The 24,319-nt window shown below is 32.7% G+C and overlaps 3 protein-coding genes and 1 long non-coding RNA gene across 8 annotated transcripts; 2 read left to right on the plus strand and 2 right to left on the minus strand.

Moving 5' to 3' along the window:
* Positions 1 to 819: 819 nt before the first annotated feature.
* Positions 820 to 5,539, minus strand: LOC106664571 (ras-related GTP-binding protein A). 3 transcript variants are annotated; one of them, XM_014390420.2, is made up of 9 exons: positions 5,447 to 5,539; positions 5,286 to 5,372; positions 2,183 to 2,282; positions 2,059 to 2,125; positions 1,779 to 2,001; positions 1,622 to 1,717; positions 1,341 to 1,555; positions 1,162 to 1,277; positions 820 to 1,104 (listed from the first exon to the last, which is right to left on the minus strand). In XM_014390420.2, the coding sequence occupies exons 2-9, from the start codon at positions 5,295 to 5,297 to the stop codon at positions 1,019 to 1,021; spliced, it is 915 nt and encodes a 304-aa protein (XP_014245906.1). In that variant the 5' UTR covers positions 5,298 to 5,372; positions 5,447 to 5,539; the 3' UTR covers positions 820 to 1,018. The 3 variants fall into 3 exon arrangements, with proteins under 3 accessions (XP_014245906.1, XP_014245905.1, XP_024080493.1); XM_014390419.2 differs by adding an exon at positions 2,377 to 2,461 and having other exon boundaries at positions 5,286 to 5,455; XM_024224725.1 differs by having other exon boundaries at positions 5,286 to 5,466.
* A 48-nt stretch (positions 5,540 to 5,587) lies between these two features.
* Positions 5,588 to 14,565, plus strand: LOC106664570 (pantothenate kinase 4). Of its 2 annotated transcripts, XM_014390416.2 has the most exons (15): positions 5,588 to 6,165; positions 10,791 to 10,882; positions 10,963 to 11,159; positions 11,222 to 11,405; positions 11,468 to 11,560; positions 11,766 to 11,928; positions 11,989 to 12,095; positions 12,168 to 12,330; positions 12,435 to 12,642; positions 12,705 to 12,857; positions 12,972 to 13,059; positions 13,130 to 13,334; positions 13,392 to 13,546; positions 13,702 to 13,871; positions 13,960 to 14,565. In XM_014390416.2, exons 1-15 carry the CDS (start codon positions 5,937 to 5,939, stop codon positions 14,168 to 14,170), a joined length of 2,418 nt encoding a protein of 805 aa, XP_014245902.1. In that variant the 5' UTR covers positions 5,588 to 5,936; the 3' UTR covers positions 14,171 to 14,565. The 2 variants fall into 2 exon arrangements, with proteins under 2 accessions (XP_014245902.1, XP_014245904.1); XM_014390418.2 differs by lacking the exon at positions 10,791 to 10,882 and having other exon boundaries at positions 6,077 to 6,165; positions 13,960 to 14,564.
* LOC106664572 lies at positions 9,058 to 10,380 on the minus strand. The gene is made up of 3 exons (XR_001340204.2): positions 9,632 to 10,380; positions 9,473 to 9,575; positions 9,058 to 9,412 (listed from the first exon to the last, which is right to left on the minus strand). It is a non-coding gene; the product is annotated as an uncharacterized LOC106664572 (long non-coding RNA).
* A 1,433-nt stretch (positions 14,566 to 15,998) lies between the features above and the next one.
* On the plus strand, positions 15,999 to 22,990 carry LOC106664642 (putative malate dehydrogenase 1B). Of its 2 annotated transcripts, XM_014390559.1 has the most exons (19): positions 15,999 to 16,233; positions 16,296 to 16,502; positions 18,863 to 19,191; positions 19,245 to 19,479; positions 19,536 to 19,811; positions 19,881 to 20,010; positions 20,064 to 20,252; positions 20,327 to 20,395; positions 20,466 to 20,510; positions 20,598 to 20,858; positions 20,920 to 20,955; positions 21,015 to 21,056; positions 21,122 to 21,169; positions 21,505 to 21,540; positions 21,649 to 21,723; positions 21,793 to 21,852; positions 22,042 to 22,122; positions 22,552 to 22,671; positions 22,735 to 22,990. In XM_014390559.1, exons 1-19 carry the CDS (start codon positions 16,096 to 16,098, stop codon positions 22,965 to 22,967), a joined length of 2,610 nt encoding a protein of 869 aa, XP_014246045.1. In that variant the 5' UTR covers positions 15,999 to 16,095; the 3' UTR covers positions 22,968 to 22,990. The 2 variants fall into 2 exon arrangements, with proteins under 2 accessions (XP_014246045.1, XP_014246046.1); XM_014390560.1 differs by having other exon boundaries at positions 16,045 to 16,550.
* Positions 22,991 to 24,319: the final 1,329 nt, after the last annotated feature.

The following is a 24,319-nucleotide window of genomic DNA, read 5'->3' on the forward strand; positions in this document are numbered from 1 at the left end:
TCATAAAAGATCATCACAGAAACTAAGGACAGAACTATTAAATCTAGGACATGTTAGGAGTAGAATAGTTGTTCCTCTAACTGGCCACTGCAGACTTTTTTTATCGGAAATGAATAAAGATACATATTTAATTCTTATTAGAATTAATACAATACAATACACAATACTTTATTAGAATTGATAAAAAAAAAATATATATAAATACTGATTCAAAAGGCTAATACCCGTCTGCTGAGTTTACTGCATAAAAGCTTACAAATACAGAAATATTAAAACAAAAAAATTCAAAGAGAAAATTAACATATAGCATGTGTATGAATCATAATAGATGGAAATATGAGAAAAAAAGAAAACAAAAAGAGACTCTGGAGACATAATTATGTATATAGCAGCAGCAACAAGGGCAGAGGTGCAATGAGGATGTTTATATTTGCCAAGGAAAATTCAAGGCATCTATTGGCCATTGAAATTAAATCCATCAGGCCGTGGGTTAAAAAGAAGTCTGCGGTACTTTCCTGGGAGAGGAAAAGCCCGGGCCTGAAGGATATATACGGAAGTCTTTGAAAAAGCTTTGGGATCTGGTAATCTTAAGCTTAACGAGAAACTTTAAACAATGGAAATGCACAATACTGGCCACGATGTTGTAAAGAGACTCCTTTTCTAATCTTAATCTTAAACTGTACTAAATAAAAACAAGTTGGTTGACCTAAATCTAAATGGTTATGTATTAAATGGCGACTTGTGTTGTAAAAATGCTGACATCACACTATAAATATAAATATAAAGAATAAGATGAAGTTGAGTAAAAGGAGACAAATAAACGCTTCAAAAGAAAATTATAATTTGTTGTATCAATATAATTTCACAAAGATTCACATTTAATAAAAACATTATAAACAATATTATGAAAAATATAAAATTTCAATAAATGAGTAACTATAAATCTTCACTGTACAAATGATTGTTATATTTATAAATTACAAATGTTCCATTCTTGAAACTTTTAATGGTTTTTCTGTCATTTGACTAGATTTTGACTCTCTTTCTCTAATTTCTCAAAATGCTTCCTCGCATTCCTAATATTTATCAAAGTAGCTGCTGAAGCTGAAATAAAATTGATGAAAAAATATATAACATTTTTTTTTTTTAATATGAACTTACGAATTCTTGGATCAGAAGTAATGACCATAACGTATGTGTTTGATGTGAAGACGTCAATAAATGCAGCAAATTTTGAATTTCTCACCTCCATACTTTGAAATTGTGCTGCGACTTTACTGTAAAAGTTTAAAATTGAAATATTAAATCATTCTCAGTATTATTCACATTAAACTTCATACCTGCAGCTTAACTTGAACTGTTTTATTATATTAGAGACTTTTTCGAATCTATGTATATCCCTATGAGGTCTGTGCTCGTAGTGGGATATTACAAGGAATGTCGCCCTTTCAAATAGAAGGACTTCATCGGCATCTATTATGTTTGCAAATTGGGTCAGAGAAGTTTCCAGCTCTTTGACATTTGGGATCAACATGTAAACAATCGAAGACCATGCCTGAAACATATTTGAATTGTATTGTGTATCATGAATATATCAGTTTTTATTGATTTTCCTGCTTACTTTATAAAGTGTTTCATCCCAAATAGATGTCCTAAAACATGTGCAATTGATTGGCTGTGAACGACTCTTCAACTCTGTCTCCCTGTCGCGAAATATCTACAAAAATAAAAATGTTTAAAAACATGTTTCAATAGACAAACCTTTGTTGAAAACATACCACATCTCTTTGGTCTTCTTGTAGCAAATCCATTTTATGAATGAGGCAGAAAACTTTAGCTTCGGGCGAGTTTTCCAGGATGGCTCCGACACAACTTTGGTAATAGTGCAAGTCTTTGTCGATTTCCCGACTCTCAACATCGAAAACGTAAATAAGAACTTCAACATTTCGGAAAATATTGTCCCTCTGGCTCACAAAATAATTTTCCATGAAGGCTTCTTGCCTGAAAAATGGAAATTTTTCAATCATACAATATTTTATTCCTGTAAGAAAATCTTACCCGCCACAGTCCCAAAGATTCAAGACTAAGTTCCCTAAGAACCTGACATGAGAATGTTCTACATCAACTAAAATATAAATATAATTAAATTTTGTTCAGGTGATGAAAAATAATTCAAATTTACTTGTCGCTCCAAGCCTCCTAGTGTCTCTTGCAATATAATTGGCAAATATAATTGACCTCATGCTCGTCTTGCCAGAACCACTCTTCCCCATTAATAGAACCTAATTTTTTTAAATTTTTATAATAATATATTTTAATTTAAAAAACACAAAAATAATAGTTGACAAGAGTTATTGTGAATAATGTATTACTTACTGAAACAATATATTTGATCATTATTTTCAACAAGCATGCATTACTTCTGAGTTTATCAATGTAAGTCTTGAATCACAAAATACATCTAAAAAATTGTTAATTGGATTGTATAATAGCAATACAACTTGATGTTGAGTTTACCAAGCTGAAAGTCAATAGTAGAGTAATGGATAATAATTTTAACTTATACAATAATATTGAGAGCAAATGTGTTTTTTTAAAAATTATGGGAAGTGATAAATGGTGCAATGTTACTTTTTAAATTACTTAAAATTTTAAAAATAAATAAATTATACTTATAAAGGAGTATAATTACAGAATTTTTTTTCTTCATAAAACTTCTGCCCAAGTTCATTCAAATCATGGGAGAACTCAACACAATTTTAGTGTAGAATTTGTTAATATACATAATTTTTTGTAAGATGCTTCTTTTGTGTCTATTTAAATAAAGAAAATAATAAACATACTATTAATCAAAATAAATGTCTAAATCCTAACACTACACACACTATATTTTTTAAGCATTAGAACTGTTAGACATTTTTGACAACTGGGAGATAATTACATAATTAGCTAGAAGTGGAAAATTATTTTCTTTACATTACAAGATAATAGCAAAGTTTTCATTTTGCGGAAAATTATTTTCTTTGCATTACAAGATAATAGAAGAGTTTTAATTTTTTAAGATCAACATTGACATTAATAAGTTATGGACTTTGATCAAATTACTATGTTAAGCTGATTGACACCGATCACTTGTATATTCTTACTGATTTTCCTTTCACTCGTACTCATTTCGGCTAAGGAAACACTATGACTGAAATATAAACCAGCACTAGACAAACCCAATAAAATGTTCAGTGTCGATTAGTTCTACATGTTTATCCACTCCACACCACCAACAATTTTACTATTCTATTATTTTTAATTAACGTGGTTGATTTAATAAATTATATACATACAGTAGGTGTTAGTTAAGACATTTATTATTGTTTGATATATGAAAATAAATTTATAATAAAAAAATTCAAAAAAATTGTAATTAGAATGTTCACACATTTCTAAAAATAACTTATTACCAACTTTGCACTGAATGGTTAATTAAATAGATTTAAATAAGAATATTAGTTTTTTACATAGGCTGGTTCTTTTGATCAACACTGATTACAGTAGGTTGTTTCTATTGAGCTAAGCAAATATGGTACTAGGTAGTCTTTTGATCAACATAGTTTTGATTATAAGATGAATAGATAGATTTTTCAGATCTTTATTAATGTTTAATATATAAAATAAATTATGAAATATTAATCTAATCATCAGGCTAATAATTAAAAAATGTAATTAGAATGTTCACACACTTTTAAAAATAACTTAATAAAATTTTTGCAAAAATTGATTAATTAGCTAGACTTAACTGGGAATATTTGCTTTTTGCATAGGTTGTTTCTTTTGATCAACACCGATTGCATCAAAATCATCTGTTGAGCTAAGCAAATACATATGAGGTAGCCTCTTTTGCCCAACATAGTTTGGATTATAAGATGAATATATAAAATATACAAAAGTATAGATTTTTCAGGATTTTTTATTAATTAATGTATAAAATGAGGCTAATAATTAAAAAAATGTAATTAGAATGTTCATACACTTTTAAAAATAATTTATAAAAAACTTTACAAAAATTGTTTAATTAGCTAGATTTAAGTAAGAATATTACCTTTAAGTATAGGTTGTTCCTTTTGACCAACACTGATTGGATCAAAATCATCTATTGAGCTAAGCAAATACGTACTACGTAGTCTCTTTTGACCAACATAGTTTTGATTATAAGATGATTATATGAAATACACAAAAGTATAGATTTTTCAGATCTTTATTATTATTTAGTATATAAAATATGTTATGAAATATTAATATAATAATCAGGCTAATAATTAAAAAATGTAATTAGAATGTTCACACACACTTTTAAAAAACTTGTTAGAAACATCGCGATAATTGATTAATTAGCTAGACAACTGGGAATATTTGTTTTTTGCATAGGTTGTTTCTTTGATCAACACCGATTGCATCAAAATCATCTGTTGAGCTAAGCAAATACGTACTAGGTAGTCTCTTTTGACCAACATAGTTTTGATTACAAGATGAATATATAAAATATACAAAAGTATAGATTTTTCAGATCTTTAATAAATACTAGGTAGTCTCTTTTGACCAAAATAGTTTTGATTTTAAGACAAATATATAAAATAACAGGCAAATAAAAAATGTAACTAGAATGTTCACACGTTTTTAAAAATAACTTATTACAAACTTTTCAACAATTGATTAAATAGCTAATCCAAATGAGAATATTTGTTCTTTACAAAATTTTTATTGAACTGCATGATTGTAGCAAGGGTTTTATTTTGACCTACATCGATTGCAGTATTGAGGTAAACAAGTACGGTACTAGGTACCTCTTTTGACCAATACCACCTGAGACTTAAAGTAAATTATGAAATATTAATGTATTAATTAATGTGAAAAATTAATGTGTGGTGATTAGTGACCGTTAGTCGATGATTATTCAGAAATCATAATTCATCATTCAGAAATCATCACCTTTGATATAATTTCTTTATTTACTAGATTGAAAGATAATGGTCGTTCTTTACAAAACTTTTATTAAATTCAGTGATTGTAACGAGGGTTTTCTTTTGGCAAACACCAATTGCAGTAGGGTGTTTCTTTTGATTGACATGCCAAATGTACAAATATCATTAGTTCAATATCTTCAAAAGTATACCAGAGTTAATTTTTGTCTGAAATGCATTCTTTAACGAAGAAAATCGTACACTAACATATAAGAAAAGCATTTAATACACACAGATAATAAATATTTAACAAAAAAACCAAACATGTTTCACCTTTTTCTTCATGTTGTCTGTTAAGCGAGGGACACCAGAAGGAGAGAGAATCGAAATCTGAGATTACAACCCACCGAATGATGCTAACTATTAAAAATCCAAATTATCAAAAAAGATTTACAATCAAAGGATAAATAGAGGATGAAAGGAAAAGTAAACACATTTTGCAAGGTTACAACGCTGTTTAACGATAACTCAGTACTCAGAAGGCTCTAGCCGAACTTTGGTACTCCAGAAGTACCAATTGTGATTAAATTAATGAAAATAAAATAATTTATACTTTCAACAGAAAAGATATTAATTATTAATGTTTTCTCCTTTCAATTTTGAACAGCAGGATATAAGATTAATTTTAAAAAATGTTAAATTATTTGAAATTTATTGATGTGTCAGTTTAAGTAGAAATGTGGTAGAAAGGAAACAAAATATTATTGGTTAAAATTAGTGTAATATGTTTTTAAAAAGAGTGGTAATTGTTAAAACGGTTATCAATCTGCAATATATGTCAGAATTAGCTATGTGTGCCCTGAAAAAGTTTTTTTAAATTTTTTAAATAATACTTTTATTGTTTTAAAAACTTCTTGAAATTTGTTTTTAGAGTTATTTTGAGTGGATCGTGTAACAAAAGAGTACCCAGGACTTTGTTCAAAAATGGCACGAAAGGCGTTCAATTTGAAGTTTCTGATAACCGAGGTTACAGACTGGTTCGAGCTTAAGGCACGTCTTCAAGTCCAGCCTGGAGCACTTTTCCACTTGAACCGCCCAAGACAAAGTCCAAAGAACATGGACAAGAAAGCTCCGCCGAAAAGCATCAAGCTCCCAGAGACGATCAAGGTGTTCAGGAACTTGAAAAAGGCCAAGCGTTTCGCCATCGACATAGGTGAGACGTCGATTCCAGCATTTTAACAAACAATTTCCACTGGCATTGGCAATCATGGCTTTTTTAAAAGTTTTTATTTTATTTTTTATTTTTACGAGCGTTAAAAAACACAAAATATTGACTTGTTTATTGCGAGGTTTTTTTTCCATAATTATTAAACATTTGCTTAAAGATAATCCTTTATTCTTGCTTTATTTCCGTCGAACTCCATCTTTAGTGATTGAGCAATCAAGTTGTTGAGTCACTAAAAATAAAAACACAAAACAACGCACAGACAATTTCTAAAGGTGGTCAAATTGCATTTGGACAAACGTGTAAACACTATTTTATCTTTTAATTTCCCCTCGGAGCTACCAACAATAAAGTCATTGCCCTCCACACACTGTGAAAGCTGTTTGGGTAGTTGATATTAAGCTATGGCCCTCTCATTAATCAGTTCAAACAAACAGTCTTAAGCTGCTGCGTACCGACTATGTTCCCGAACCAGGTTCGTCTTTAGTGTGTACGCTTCTGCACTCTGAGTGTGTAACAGTTCGCGAACATTCGATAGCGTTCCAATGGCTGTCGGTTTTTGGGCGAACTCAAAGGGGAGCACAGTAGGACAGTAGGTTCGTGGACGGCAGTGAGGAACTTTATGTAGTGTGTACCACTCTTGTAACCTAATAGTGCAATCTCCAAAAGCATGGAGTGGTCGGAGAAAAAATATCTAGTTCTTATCGAACTGTCCCTAAAATACCTATTATCGGGATCTTAAAGATTCCAATTTAGGTCTAGAATTTTAGGTCCAACGGGAAGCATGGTTAGCTCTCTTTTTAAATAAATATGCTCGCCAAAAACGACGGGACCTTCTGTAATCTTCAGCCAAATAGTGGATGAATATATCTTGGACGACATGTTAATCCTTCCACGTTCGGGTGAACACTGCAGATCTCTTGCGGAGCGGCCGTGTTCGCCACCTCGTCTCCACTTGAAGCGGTTACAGGATCGCAGAGCACTACTGGTTTGCGAACATTATGGGTACACAGCTTTACATCAACATGTATGACATAATAATTCAATGTAAAATTTCATTGTTATTTACTATGTACATACAATATGTACATTTTTATGCATGTGGAAACACCTGTTTCGCTTAAGAAATGGAATAGGAGCCTAATGATTGACTCGGGTGCCCAAGGGCTGTCTTTATATCAGTGGCTATGCCTACTTGCTTCTTGTTATGGTAAGGGCCAGTGTGGCATTAATAAGACTCAAAGTAACCTTTGGATCGCTGATCTGATGGACCAAAGCTCAACAAAAACCAGCTGCCAAACATTAGACATTATACAAACTCTGCTAATCCTACTTCCATTGGAAATATTTATACAAGGAGAAGCAAGAAAAGGCACATTTAGGCTTCAGAAACACTCAAAGTGGATGGGAACTAAACACTTCGGACTCACAGCATTCATTAATAAAATCAGAAACATCATACTATAAAGTCTCATCAAACTACAAAGGTGAAGAAAGAATCAGGAAAACATCAGATATAAATGGCTCAAAACACATGAAGGAACCAGATCAAGCATGTTAAGTCCAAAACATGGGCAACCAAACTCATTAGCGAAGTACACCTCTTTTAAACTGAAATACATACCATCAATGCTTATCCCTTGGAAAATCTTAAAAAAAGGTAGCTTCCTTTCAGAGCCAAGAGGCTTTTAATGCATTAGTATGTAAAAAAATCAGACCAAAACTGGTCAGTGAGTGCATCCAAAATCTCTAAAAGAACCTAGGAAAACAGAACAACCTTACATCTCGGGTTCCAGGACACAGGGAATTGTGGGAAACGAAAAAGCAGACCCACTGGCTAGAGGAGGATCTGCAAGACCATATAGTTGCCCTGAACCAATTCTCAGGATAACAAAAACGAACACAGTAAACTTGTGCTAAAACAACCCTCACCAAGACTGGCAAACTAACTGCTAGAATTATAGAAGGCTAAACTCAAAGGAGTGATACACCGATCACTAGCATCTGAGAACACAATATGGGTATATTCAATGATGATCCCAGTTTTAGGTACAATGAGGAGTAAGAAACAGCCACCCATATCAAGTTCGAATGTGAAACGCATTTCAATGGATACATAACCTGAGATACAAAGAAAACTCAGGTAAAGGAATTGTAGCAACAGTCAATAACCTAATACTCCTTAAAAGAAGGATCAAATCCACAGGCTAAGGAACTAAGAAAGTGCAATAAACCAGAAGGCTGCAGTGCTTAGGAAACAGTGAGTTCCAGTTTCTTCTGCTATCAGACAAAAACGTGATTCATCAGTAAAGATAACAGCATTCCAATTGGTGTTCTCTTCTAGGCGCTCACTTCACCTACTCTCCTGAGTTGCCGGTGGCGGGCTGTTGCTGCAGGCCATCTCAAAGGGGCATACGATGTGAGGCCAACTTCCCACAAATAATTACGAATCGTTTGTGGTGATAAAGACCTTGCCAAAAAATCTTATACTTCATTTAAGATCTGGCAGGCACTATGGAAAGGACCAGTCTTGCAGCAATGACAATATTTATGTCCTCCCTTGGCACTTCTATCCTGGGAGACCACACTGAGAAATGTCAACTGCCTCTGCGATATCCACTTGCCGGTGACCTCGATGACACATTCTTACAATAATATTGCGAACTTCTGGTTCAAGATGATGCCTTTCCATGGTTAAAGAGAATACAACTGGATTAAAATGGAGAAAAGACTAGAAAAAGTGTTTATTTACAAAATGAGTAATCTTCTCATTTACTATTCTTAAGTAAATCTGTTATTAAAAATGAGGATTAACAAATTTTCTGTTTTTTTTTTTTTTTTGTCTTTATCCAACTAACAAGAATATATCTGTTAATTTAATTAAAATTAATAGAATAAAAATAATATATACAAATATCCCTATTCATTTTTGCACAGTTTAGCAAGAGCGTCTCAGACTGATGGTACCAATGCTTTCTTAATATTGTTTACAGCTCACACCAGGCCGGATCGCCTTGGTTTTCAGTCTGTAGGGTGATACATCTCAGCTTTCACAGCCACAGCTGCACATTCATTGCCCTCCAGCCCGATGTTTCCGGGTACCCAGAGTATTACTACCATTTTGTCAAGACAACCCCATCTCAACATATCTCTCCGCCAGAGAATGACAAGAGGGTTGTCATTGGACCCCTGAATGATCTGTCCTAAACATGCTGTAGTGTCATAGTCCGCAGTTCTAGACCGGCGAATTTGGTTAGTTCTAAGAGCTCAGTAAAGGTTTGGTGGTGTACACTACCTGGCCAATGCTGTGAGCCTGGACAATTATGTCTGTAATGACCTAGGGTGGCATTGGTCGGTTTCCCATCTTAGAACCGTCCTCAGAGTCAAACCAGCTCTTCCTAGGAATAATTAAACATTATTCTTTGATTGGTTGAAAATTGGTTATATTTTGAACCTCATCTGTCTATTTCCACTTAGAATATCTACTATGGCTGATCAGTTGGAAAGAGAGTGCAAGGGTAAACAAACACACTAAATCACCGACAATGCACTGGGCCGATCATTTTGCATATGCAGAGTATAGCTTGTGTTTCGGTGTGCAAGTTTGCACAAGCTAAAGATGCATATATTATGCAGGGTGGGCGACCAAGACCCGAGGGGTTAAATGCCTGGGTAGACTCGTACCCCATTTTGAACCGGGATAGCGTGTACGCAGTCAAGATGCATAAATGCATTTAGGTCAATGATTTTTCAGATGGTCAAAGCAGAGGCAGAAACATGTCAACCTATAAAAAACAAACCTTAGACATCAGCACTTATTACTTCGGTAATACATTTCTTGCACTAAGGAAGTGCGTAAAGTCTAAAGAGGCACCAGAGAAAGGGCTTAGTTTTGTGGGAAAAAGCACTTTCCACAGTGTAGATTGAATCATAGGGCTTCCACAAAAGAACAAAAGATGTATATAGTATCAGTGGAGAAAAGTTTGGATTGACTTGAATAAGAAAAATAGAATAAATCAGACATGAACCTCCTACTATTGATAAATCATGAAGACACTATCTTTTAGTGATAGACCAAACGTGTCCTTGACAATTGAGATAATGCTTGTCACATCGCAAACTTCAACACAACCTTTCACAAATCCCAGGCCCTGAAGATGATCTCAATAAAAGATCGAAACGTTGGCACGATAAAGAAAATGTTTTTCTGAAACCTACATCACACCCGACCGCATCTCACGATATCTGAATAACTATCGATTAATGGTCACTAATCTCTACACACTTTCACAAATATTTTAATGCCAAACTATTCGTTTTATCAATCCATTTTCAAATAAAATTCTAGTTTTTCAACATCTTTCATTTAAAATTTAATCAAAATAGTTGTACAACAGAATCTTTATTTTACAGTTCATACAGTATGGAGCCACTTTTTTCCAAAAATATATCTGGTTTTATGAACTTGTGTATGAACTACAACTTCTGTTGCCTTACTAAAAAGTTAACAATGCTTACTGTTATAAACTAATATACATATATTGTATAATTATTTAAAAATTGTTATAGATTTAAATATAATTTTAAAAATATGAGTTTGTTTCTATTGGCAGGAGGCTCCTTAACAAAAATTGCTTATTTCTCCACAATGTCTTATAGGCGTGCTAATTATTGTAGTATTCACAAGGATATGACTTCATTAGATGTAAGAATCATCGACAAGAAAAAAATATAAAAAATTGATAGAAATTATTTGTTAAGTGTTAAAGACTTTGGATTTTTTAGGACCATTATTACGAGGTGTCTGAACATGCAAGACTTCATTTTGTTAAATTTGAGACTAAATACATAGAGCACTGTTTGGATTTTATCAAATCAAATCTAGTAGGCTCAAAAGAAAGCATGATGGGAAAGATAATAAAAGCGACAGGAGGCGGTGCTTACAAATATGCCAATACAATACAAGAAAAGCTTGGTCTGAAGTAAGCGCAAATTATTTACAATACACTTGCCAAGATGGAAGATTTTATTCGTACATTTCAAGGGTTGAGAAGGAAGACGAAATGAGTTGTTTGGTAAAGGGTTGCAATTTTCTGTTGAAAAATATAAGTGACGAAGCTTTCACTTTTCATCGGCATGCCAATCCCGAATATGAATTTCAAACAACCGACCAAAATATTTTCCCTTATATGCTGGTAAATATTGGTTCCGGTGTTAGCATACTCAAGGTAATAATGCACTATTTTAATGGGATGCATATGCTTCAACAATGTTTTCATTTGCATTTCAGGTAGAATCTGAGGACTGCTATGAAAGGATTGGTGGCACGGCAACTGGTGGTGGGACCTTCTGGGGTCTTGGAACTCTTTTAACTAAAGCCACGGTAATAATTAAAAATTAAGTTCCATAAATTTAATATTTTATAATGAACATAATTAAAATACAAATTGAGTCATTGTTATTTATTAGGGACCCTTACAACATAATTTTAAATGTTTGTTTATTTAAAAAAATTCAAATTGCAATGATGCCTTTTTTTTCGTTCCCACAGTGAAATTAAATTGAATAAAAAAACAGTTTTGTCTCAGGAATTTGACGAGCTGCTTGAACTCGCAGAAGTCGGTGACCACAGAAACACTGATATGCTTGTAAAGGACATCTATGGAGCCGATTACAAAGCTCATGGGCTCAACAGTGAATTGATCGCATCTGCTTTTGGAAAAATATGCCAGTCAGTGAAGAAAGGCCAGAGTAAGTTTTGTTTAATAAGTATAATAAGGTTTGCAGCTAATAGTTTAATTTTTGTTTCAGCAATAACTTGCACAGATGCTGATGTGGTACGAAGTCTGCTATTCACTATTAGCAATGACATTGGTCAAATAGCATCATTGTATGCCATGATGCATAATCTAAATAAGGTATGTGTAGAAGTCCTTTTTTGTCAGTACTTAACTTTCTTCTATTTAGTTTTATTTAACTGATTGGTTTAGGTTTATTTTGGTGGTTATTTTTTAAGAAACCATCCATTAAGTATGCACACAGTATCTTTTTCTATAAATTATTGGTCTAAAGGCAAAGTGCAAAGCCTATTCCTCCGCCATGAGGGTTATCTTGGGGCAATAGGTGCATTTTTAAAAGGAACGGAAGAATGTGGTAAGGAATTTTCATTCAACATTAACCAAATGTTTATTTCCTCAGTCGTACAGTTCAGTTCTTTCTAATCCGTGTTTGATGTAGAAAAAGTTGTTTACCTTTAGGTGAAAATTATTCTTGGCAAGAGAATTATGCCGGGAGCTCTGCCCTTGAACCTCAGCCTGCCATTTGGATGGATTCGATGGAAAAATCGAGGAATATCGCCCAGCTGGAACTTGATCGAGAAGTACAGAGAAAATTCTGCCCTCTTTTGCTCAACACGGCTCACTACGTTCCAGACACCATGGATCTTATCATTGACCACGAAGCAAGGTATTTTGTTTTTAAATATTCAACATTTTGTGAAAGGATGCTAACTTTTTTAACTTATTCAGGGTGTATTGGTTAGACTGCTTTGAAGAATCCATAAGGAAATTTGCAGATGCTGCGATCAAAAGTCAACCTGAGAGTAAAACTGCGGTTGAAAGAGCAAACCAGTTCAAGGAAAAGTTTTTGAGAAGACTACAAAAACTTAGACTTCATCCTTTGTAAATAAATTTTAATTTTTATATTCTTTGTTCAATATAAAAATTTTCATGTGCCAGTATTTATTATAAATTTCTTTGTAAATGAGTATTTATTTTTATTTTATTTATTTTTAGTGCTTATGGTAATTTGACCGTTCGTTGTTTGCTTGAAACAATCCAACATTGTATGAAAGAGTTTGATTTTCCTGATCCTTATTTACTCGTAAGTTCTTAATTATTTACAATTTAGTTCACAATAAATTAATTGTACTAACTAATTACAATTGCTTAAGGTCAAACAAAATGAGAACGAAGCAGCACTTGCACAGCTTCAAGACCGTCTTCAACACCTCGATAAATTGCCTTTAAAGGAACTTGAGCATGAACTTGTTCTCGGCCTCTTGGCCGGTAATATGTTCGACTGGGGTGCACAAGCCATAGTCGACATAATGGGCAAGGAGAAGTTCGGCCTAGCCGAGGCCCGGAGTAAGATTCCAGGTAGAAAGTGAAATTCTGGAGGATAAAAGTTTACTTTATTTCCGATCGATGTTCAAGGAAGGCCTTGGGTGATCGATCACTTAGACATGTGGCTCAATCGCCTGAGGGGGCCACCGCATAGTAAAGCGGCGATTTTCATAGACAATAGTGGTGTCGACATCGTTCTGGGAGTTTTACCTTTTGCTAGATTCCTGCTATCCCGTGGCACCAAGGTTTGTTGTAACTAATTGTGATTTACACAAACTAAATAATAATATTGTAAAAAATATTTAAGAAAAAACTTATTTGAAGCTTCTTATTTTAATGAAAGATAAAATACCTGGTCTACAGTAAAACTTTTATTTTTTACTTACACAATTTGTTTCAGGTGATACTTTGTGCTAATTCTGGGCCAGCAATAAATGATGTAACTTTTAAAGAACTTGAGGTCATTTTGACCAATGCTGGCTCAATTTGTCCAGTCTTAAAAAAAGCAACTGAAGAGAAAAGGCTTGTGCCTATGGAAACTGCGCAGAACGGTCCATGCTTGGATTTGAGGTAAGTAGAGGAATTATCTATTAACAGTTACACAAATAAATTTAATAATCTATGTTTTTAAATACTTATTGGTTTCTTCATTTTTCAGTCGGCTGGATCACAAACTTGCGAAGTCTATGGTCGATGTGGATCTGATTGTTATTGAAGGTATGGGCCGTGCGATTCATACTAACCTTGAGGCCAAATTTAAATGCGAGAGCCTCAAAGCGGCGGTCATCAAGAACAAATGGCTAGCTAAAAGGATGGGCGGTGAAATGTTTGCTGTCATTTTCAAATATGAAACCCCCACCAAAGTCTAAACCATCTTTTATTATTTATTTAATGTTTTTTTGTAAATATTTGAAAACTGACATTGGTTATAGTCAGAACGAGTGTTCTACCTGACAGTTTTCTTTTGTTAAGGTGGAATTTTGAAATCAGAAATTTTGGTTAGCGCTTTAATGTGGTTATAGGATGGTTTTTAAAGTCAGGGTTGTACAGGAAAAATATATTTTTCTTGAACTTGAAAATTCCTGCTGGTGAATGTTATTTCTTATAATATATTAAAGAAATTAACAAATTATTTTGTCTTATTAAAACATAAACAATAACATTTATTGTAATATATATTAATAAAGACTGACCTTAATGCAATTTAGATAATATTGCTATCTACTTATTATGAAACCTAACGTTTGTTGCTGTGTACTATATTATTGTATTGTAATATATTTTATTCATCTACCACTTGTTTTATTTATCCTATTGATCTTTTAAAATGCGATCCGATTATACTGATCTAACCAATCTACCAATTAATGTTAATATTAAATATAGTAATGTTACGTAATTAAAAATTGTATTGTAAAAACTTGTAAGTGTGATAAATAAATATTAATGATTAGTGATGAAATGTAGCTTTTAAAGTAATCTTTATATAAGGTATTGGTTGAATAGAAAAGTTAGTGTCATGAGTGGGATTCGAACCCACGACCTTCAGTTCAACACGCCGCTGCTCTAACCACTTGAGCTATCATGGATTTGATCCACTCGGACACCAACTCCACATCTCAACCTAATTTTCGAATTTTCCCTCCTTTTTGTCATTTCTCATACAGGTTCGAATCCTGCTCGTGACTAACTTTTTCATTTCAACCAATACCTTACATAAAGATTAATTAATTGAAAGAAGTTATTTGGTCAATCGGACCATGAAATATAATGGTTTTAAATCTAAATAAAATAAAATAAAAACTGTCTACATGAATCATAAGCAGCAAGGTAAATAGAAAATTTTATTCATGAAAATTAAAAACTTCCACATTTACCTTTTCTACACTGCCGTAATCAAGTGCAAATCTTATAAGTGGCATTCCTAGGCGCTTAATATATAGGGTGAAGGAATTGCATCAATCAATTAGGTGGGGCATATCGAGCTACCTATCTCTGCAGCCGTGCATATATACAAGCTTTAGCCCAAAATTAAGTATCCATGGGTCAACCCAACATGGCCTATCCTTAATTGGTTGGGGATGACCCTTCTTCTACTAGTCATGTCCTCCGAAGACCATCTATCGACTGCTGATCCATAGTTTGTTTCACTGAGAATAATTTTTATCTACATCTCTGTTATGACCTTTGTAACAGTTTTAGATTATAATTAGTTTTTATAAGGAAGCAAAGTCTGCTTGGTTCCCCAAATTCTTCCATTGTGGTTCACTGGTATCTCCTGACATCTCTAAGCATGCTTTATAACAAATAACTAAACAGTAAGATTAAAAAAATCATCCTTCTGGTGTACTAATATTTATTTATTTCTAATTAATATTTCTAATAAACACCATGAAAATAGTACAAAAGCTGCCGAAACTGCTAAAGTATATTTTCAAAAAAAGCTACACTGTTTGATGAACAAAAATTTATATTCTGTTTATTTTATTCACCACTTCAACAACAAAATATACTTTTTAAAATTATATTCTTTTATTGCACCTTTTAAAAGAAAAACAATTTCTTAAGGGATAATTAAAGTTTCAAATAATAGACCAATTATAGTTTCACAGTTGAGAACTTATTTCTCAATAAACATTACATTTTAAATGTATTTGTGCATTGACCAAAAAAAGTTTATTAAAGAAAAGTCACATGTTAAAAAAATTATTTATTTTTTGGTAGAACATTGATTGTAGCACTGTTTATTCCCAGGAGTGTTATGACAAAAATTTGAAAAATCAAACTATCTAACATGACGACCATTGTTCTTGCAGGACGTGCCGACTCAGAAGAGTTAGCCATCGCATACAGCGTTCTTTGGGCTGCGAAGCAGAAGTTTGGCCGGCTCTTTGAGGATAGGGTCATCAGAAAATTGCCCGATGATTACACGGTAAGCCGATTAGATTTTTGTCTATACTTTTTTTTTTAATAAAAAATACTGTCTTGTCTTAGCCATGGCTCGAGAACACGTGCAAGGAAAACAACTGGAAGGAGCACAAGGAAGACGTGATCTCTTGGGTCGAGCTCGGCTTCAAAGGAGGACCAAAAGATCTCATAGGAGGACTGGACACATTCCTTGAATACATGTATGAAACCTACAAGGTCCTGAGGCCGATTAAAAGAGCGCGGGCTGAAAACGTAGCCAAAAAGACAATCGACGTAATTTCCACTTTTCACCTATGTTCTTTGCATAACTAATGAACTTGGGTAATTATGTATAAAAATTTCAACATTTCCCATATGTATAACATATGATTTCATGGAACATTTGAAACTATTAAATTCTTTGAATATTTCAATAAAGCATAAGTCATTACAACATGAGCATGTTGCAATGATATTTTTAAAATACAAACAAAATGTCATTTGTGGAAATCAGACAGAGGGAATTTTGTTTAATTGAATTTAAAAAAATTAAAAGTATTTAGTAATATTTATGTGTGTATTTAAAATATACAAACATGCCTTAAACATTTGGTAGAAGTAGAAATTTTTGGCTAAATTTGATCCAATTTGAACAAGAGATAAATAAATTGAATGATTATCTTTTTCTTATTATTCTTACTCTTGCAAATCATTATAATTAAAAGCCTTAATTATTAATTATGTGGACAAGTTTTGTTGCTTTTCACTGCTTTGGTACACCATTCAAAATATGATTCTGAATTTCAACCAATTTTTTCCAGTATTAAGGTGATTTTTTTATTTATATATGTGCAATAAAAATAAATTACGAGCGTTCTCCATGTTGTCTGCGGAGCGATGTACCTGAAATTTAATTGTTACTAATTATATTGATCTACCTATCCTCATTGGTTTGGTCTGTTGGGCATGTTTTATCATTCGGTGTGTTTGGAAAGAAGCATAAGGATATAAGTTGGAAAGGCACATACTCATTACTGATTATTGCAAAATGACAAAATGCTTCTAACTGAACAACCAAATGAAGATAGTCAGACCAAAAGAAACGATAAAATTGAAATGAAATAGTTGCCTTGAGGTTGTGTTTAGTTAATTTCATCTTAAACTATTATTATTATTAATAAGCCTTAGCCGTTTTAAACTATTATTATCCATCCAAGCTTTAATTTATCCTTTTAAAATTGTTAATGTATGCAAAAATCCCATTTTAAATTACATTTAAAAAAAAATTAGAATTCTGAATTTTTGTTCCATAATATAAACATTTCCCATAGGCTTGTATGGCTAATAATAATAATAATAATGGAGTCAGACTAGCAACATTCTCAGCATGAGTATAGGCTCATCCTTATCCTTTTATTCTTCCATTCAAATATGATAAATAAACTAATTCTACATAACAATAATAAGAAACGAAACACAATAACACTTCTTTTCCTTTATCCTTTTTTTTTTTAAGGGAGCTATCTTTCTTATTTAAATTGCGATTTTGGGCATTGCAGTTTATTACCCCGCAATTTGTATTTTCTTCCATTTCATTTTTCCGCTCCGGCAGCCTCAAAAATTTCTGAAAAAAAAAATCTTGCACGCACAACTCTCATTTAAACATTAGCAGACAAACATTCAATGGTATAACAATTTGGGAAAGGTCTGAATCTCATTATAAATCCAATAAATTTGAGAAAGCTGAAAAGTGCTCTTCGAAAGAGAAACTGAGGACTCAGTAACTCCTGTAAATCACTCGAAATTGTTATACCTTTGCCTAAACGGTTGCAAATTGGGTCTGTCGACCAAAATATGTTTTACTGTCAGAATGATACGTACATCACTTCGCATACATCGAGGACAAGTTGGAAGGTTGTTGCCTATTAAAAGCCTATTATCGATTAGCCTGATGTGACCTATTCGCAATCTAGAGAGAATCACAAGTTCTTTTCTCTCAAGTTCCTCAGTTGGCCACTTATGTACAAATGGCTTAATTTCTTTCATACTATCTCTACAGACATTCCATCTTGCCGCCCAATTTCGTTTGATAATGTTTTTAACATAAACAACTATATCATCTAGCTTAAACTATTATTTTCAGTTTGCTTCATTCATCCCCTGGTACAAAATGATATTAGCAAAATATTAAATAACTGCAAAGTGCTAATGAAAATACACTTTAAGTTTAAGCAATTTAATCGCGATTGTGTCATAATGCTCAATGAACATTTCTTTTAAGTTGAGGTCTAATAAATAAAAATGGTTACATTTCAATGAGTTATTTAATAAAAATGTTTAAATTAGTGTGAAATTATCAGAAATTTTAGTACTTTTAAAATCTCATACCTCTAGATTTTCTATTTTAGTAAGATATAAGATGGTACAAATTAGTATAAAAATGTGTTGTGACCTGTCAATTATACATAATGTGTGAGATGTAATGTCTTTTTTGCCACTTTTACACAAGTTGTACACAGATCTGTATACATAGATTGATTCTTGTAGACCATCAGTGTTAGCAATTTATTATGTACCATAAACAATTTTAATTCTGGATTAAGTATTAAATTTAAATATGGTGCCATATTATTTAACCATTCAAATTTTTACAGCAAATGAAATTTGACGAGTATATTGAGAAACTGGACAGCTCGAGGCCGAAAAGATATTTTGTCATTACTATAATCGGTGCAAGTCATAAAGCGACTCCAACTTTAATATACGAACTTCTCCGGGCCAGATTTTGCATCGATCAACATGGGACAATAATCCATCTTTACGACGAGGACGAAAGAAAACTTGAAAAACTAAAAGACAAAGTAGAGGATTTAAATTATATGGAGGGCCTTCTTAATGCAAGGTCTACCATTAAGATGTTCAACGACTTGAAAAAAGCATTAGAAGGCGTTAGGCTTCTCATTTTCCTAGGGGATGAATCAAAGTAAGTTGTAAATTTAATTATGGCTTAACAATTTAAACTAAAACCTGTTCCAGGGGGAAATATCAAAAATTGAGCCGGCAGTTAAGATACTGTTATTACCAATACAAAACTTTGGCCAAAACGATGGAGCCTTTCCTGAATGAAGATGTCCATGTTGTATTTACATGCATGGACTATCGTTGTTTCATCGCCAGTGTGTTCGCTCGTTTTTGTAATTCAATAAATGTGTACAAAGTGGTAGCAATAACTAGCCACTTAGCTCTAGAGCCAACTTCATACATGGCAAAGGTTTGCTTTTTATAATCTAATGAATAATAATGATTCTTTAAACGATTATTTTTCAGGCGACTGGTCTTCCTCGTTCACACTTCAAGTACCAAACGAGCATCGTCTGGGGCTGCGTGGGGCTAAGCCACTGTGTAGATCTCGCCAATGGTGATGTCCTTTACAATCTGATGAGGTTCAAGAACAACTTGCCACCTGAAGATTTCGAAACGATGGATGACATTACAAAAGAGTTCAAGCACGAATACTGGGGAGAAGACAACTGGATTCTCAGGAGGCAAGACTATTTAGTAAAAGGGTTGAAAAACACGTGGTACTATGTAGGGAGGCAGAAGGTGATTAAGTGATATAAAGCTAAAGCACCGGTTGGTATTATTTATTAAATTTTATCTTATATGTTACAGGAGTATCTTTTTATGTACATGAACACAAAGACATACATATCTCAGATAAAAGCAACAATAGACACACTTGAAAGCTGGTATGATCCCTGCCCAAAAGACAACCGATTATCAGCAGGAATCAACAGCGATGGTTAGCGAATAATCCCCTTGTTTTGATTTTCTATTTAAACATCTTTATTTCAGGCAATTATGGTTTTCCACTTGGTCTATTTATGTCTCAACCTGTCTATGTTGATAAAAAAACGAGAGAATGGAGAGTGAAGCCTAATATTTTGAAATCCAAAGATTTGTTGAATCTTACCGACCTGGTGCTTTTCCCTTTGAGTCTAATAAGAAGGCTAGTACATGGACATGTCTTTCAAGAGATTATTAGTATGTCAAATCAAACAATAGTAATTCCTTGATTAGAGTAATGGATATCCGTACTAAAAAATGTGCATTTTCAGTTGACCAGGATTTCTTAAGTTTGGTACAAATAGGTGACATTGTAATTAAGCAAAAAAAAGAACAAGAAAGTAAGCAAATTAATTTAGGCAGAGTAAAATTCACACTGTACAATTTACATGAACAATTTACAATCAATAGGATTAGAAAGGGAAAGGTTGGAAAGAGAGCGATTACTTGAAGAAGGTGAGTTATAAAATTAAAATTTAATTACTTGTAAACAATCATAGGCATCATAGATGTTTCTCCAGCATATTTTTTTTGTAAATATAGAAGGTCTATTCGAAGAAGAAGAGGGAGAAGAACTAGAAGAAGAAGAAGAAGAAGAAGAAGAAGAAATGGTCAATGAAGAATTTTTGAATGTCGAAGCTGAGGAGCCCTCACCGCATGAAACATCTGAAAGGCAAACAGACTTTGAAGATGAATCAGAAGAGGGCAGTCATGAAGAACTAGAATTAGAACATAGTAGAAGTGGTTCACTTGCTCCAGATAATGATCATGAAGAGGCTGTGGAAGAAGAGTCGCATGGACCAAGTAATTTCCTTTTGATTTTTCTACAGTTTCTAAAGATTCTCACAATCGTGTTTCCTTTCAGACATTGCTCCATTTTTAGACGCAACTTACATTAATGGTTCGTTAAATATTAAAAAGTAAAGATGTTAAAGTAAGTAACAAGTTCATTTTTTACAGATAAAGGATTGCAGTATTATATAGGGCTGACAGAAAAATGTGGTAAGTTATAATTTTACATGTTGTACATAACAAAATATTCGTTTATGGTTTTGATTGTATTTCAGAACCAATGTTAGACTCAGAATTAAATGAAGAGCAAAGGGCGCTACTAAGTAAGTCGTTTAACTATTGAGTTTTTATTCTAAATTTTTTATATGTTAAAACTTTAAAAGTTTGCAAATCTCAAAGACTCATAAATGAATTGATTTTTTGTCTATAATTTCTCAAAGTTAATTCAAGTCTTTATAAAGTTATTATAAAGATATCTTTAAATTTGGCAAAGCGCTTCTGACATGGCAACTTACAAAAAGTTGATGCTGGTCTGAGAAACAAATTGTTCTTGACACCTTGACAATATAAAATTTAAATTTACCTATTATTTAATTGCATCAAGAAAAATTTAACTATTAACTAACATGAAATGTTTACTCAATTTTGTATTTTGCAGATTTAATAAACGAATTCAGAGGAAAACCAGTAAAAGGTACAGTCATACAAATCCCTCTAGTTTAAATCAATCTAATTTTATTCACAAAAAAAACCACTGTTTAAATATGTATGCAAATAAAATTACTTTTTTATTACCACTTAGAGGCATTCATTTTGAGGAAAAAAGAAGTTTATCCACCCAATGGAGTAAGACCATTTAATAGGAGATCAACAGCAGGTGAGCCTTAGTCAGAAAATGATTATGAAACAACTATTATAACACTCAATTTATAAAAAATATTTTCAGATCGTGCTAAAGATCCTGCCTTCTTGGTTGCTCGTCCAGTTAAATTTATAGAAGTGCCGGGTAACATGTTATTTTACTGTTCTTATTTAGCACTTTTACTTCGATGTTTCCTTCAAAATTACAATAAATTGTAAAATTAATTATTACAACTGAATAAATTACAATAAATGGCTTATTCTAAGTAAATTTGTAGAAAAATTACACTTTTTTTTTCTCCAGTTGATTAAGTCACATTTTATTTATTTTCAGTTTTGTCGATTCAGTGGAAGGAAATTAAAAAAGTTATCGAAAGGTTGCAGCAGCTTAGAAAAAAGTCTCGAAAACAGATACGTATGTACTTTTCTAGCCGCAAAGCTCTAAAAAAAATCTGCATAACGTTAGTGGTCATATGTTGGTCCTTTCCCCTCCTCAGCGGAACTCTCTCCCTCTTTAAAGAAAAAATACAAATTCTTAAATGTGATAATAATTGTTTAAACTGAACAAAAAATTTGACATGGCCCTTCCAAATGTACTAAACAACTAAGGTACAACCATCATGAATTATGTCATTGTACCATATTTATCTATAATGCAAATTGTAGATTAAAAAAAAAAGAAAAAAATGGCTTTGAATGGTATCAGGATTATATACATAATAAACACCACACATTATATACATTAATTGCTGAAACTTTTAATTTCTAAAATATATAATATGAATACTTTAAAATAAACAAGAGCTGACCTACATTTCATTATTGTTTATAATCATTATTTCAGTGGAATATTATGCAAACAAAGTCATGTACATTTTTAATATGAAGGATAATAAAAGACAAATCAATAAACAGAACGAATCTTTCAACATTGATCCCATTCTTTCAGATGATGAACAATACCGTAAATATTCTCCGATTACTTTCCGTAGGCATTAAAGCTAATCAGTTCTTTCATTTATTTTAGCCGAATATGATATAACCCAGAGGGTCAAGTCGACGGCCTATATGGATACCTCTTTCCTGTTCAAGTCGGACTTCAACATAGACTTCCAAGTCCAAGACACGAGGCCGCTACCCAAAGAGTTTACCGAGCCGCAGGACGCCTATGAAAAGAGGGCTTTCATATCCACCTTGCAAGCCGTGGAGGATTATGCAGAGAAAGTGTACCATAAAAATGCAAAATCCCTTCATGTTTGAAAATAAATCTTATTGGACTGATATAGACTGTATAATTAGTATTATATATATAGAACCAAGTGACAAAATTATAGACACACCCCTAATTGTTATGATTTTTTAATGTAATGGGTTTGTACTACAAATATTTATTCAAAACACATGAAATAAATATTTTTCTTCATTAAACTTTAATTTTTCAGTAAATAAGAGAAAAAAATTATTAAAATTCTAAAATTAAATGATTTTGTCTGCGACAAAATTATAGACACATGGGATAAAATCAATTTAAAACAAGGTTATAATATTTTGTGCCATTACCACTCAGTTTTATTATTTCCAGTAATCTTTCTGGAATGGTTTGGTACAAATTTTGAATAAAATCTTGAGGCAAATCTGGTGTGAGTGCAGGCCATTCAAGTTTTTCAATTCTGTTCTGTGAAAACCATTCTTTAACAATTTTTGCATTGTGTATGGGTGCGTTGTTCTGCTGGAATGTTGGAGTCCCTTCGCATAAATCGCTGAAACTAGTTTTTTCTTTGTCCAGTAATTTCTTGTAATATTCTGAATTGACTTTTTTTTTTTTTTTTTAAGAAAACAAAGATTCCCTTTTTTATTACGCCCAATACACCCCAAATCATCAAAGATCCACACTCATTTGGCGCCATGACAAAATTTTTTCTTCTTTAGTTAGATCATGAAAGTAGTATGCGTATCTGTCCGGGCGGTCCAAATTGAATTTTTTTCATCAGAAAAAATAACTTTTCGCCAATAATATTCATTTTTCAAAATTTCAGCAAATTTGACACGGGCTAGTTTGTGGTGGGGTTTCAGAGCTGGTTTGCGTTTCAGTTTTCTTCGGACTATGTTTTCAGTTTTTTTAAGGAATCTCTGAACATTTCGAACAGAAACATCAACACCTGCCTTCTCTGCGATGGCTTTTGCAGTCGAAAAGCTGTTTGAATCAACGCGCAGGATGTGCGATTTGTCTCTTCTGGTCAAGGAAGGAGGTCTTCCAGAGCTATGCCTTCTTCTGTAGTCTTCACCTAGTCGTATTATCATCGATACCAATGAAAAACTTCGTTTTATGCGTCGGGCGATATCTTGGCAGCTCATTCCCTCTTCATTGAGCAAGTGAATCAACCGGCACTCCTCATTAGAAAATCTTCCTTTGGGCATTTTAAAATAACTTTGAATTGCTCCAAATCAACTCACAGTAATCACTTTACTAATGCACGGTACAGTGAATACTGTACTGAATAAACCTTTGGAGTTATAAAATAAACATAAACAAAATGTGTGTCTACAATTCTGTCGCAGCTAAATCAAAACAATACTGTTTATTGAGATGTACATTTGTATAAGATTATCAG

This window comes from Cimex lectularius, unplaced genomic scaffold (assembly GCF_000648675.2).
Source record: "Cimex lectularius strain Harlan isolate CLEC.00 unplaced genomic scaffold, Clec_2.1 scaffold8, whole genome shotgun sequence".
NCBI classification, from domain to species: Eukaryota; Metazoa; Arthropoda; class Insecta; order Hemiptera; family Cimicidae; genus Cimex; species Cimex lectularius.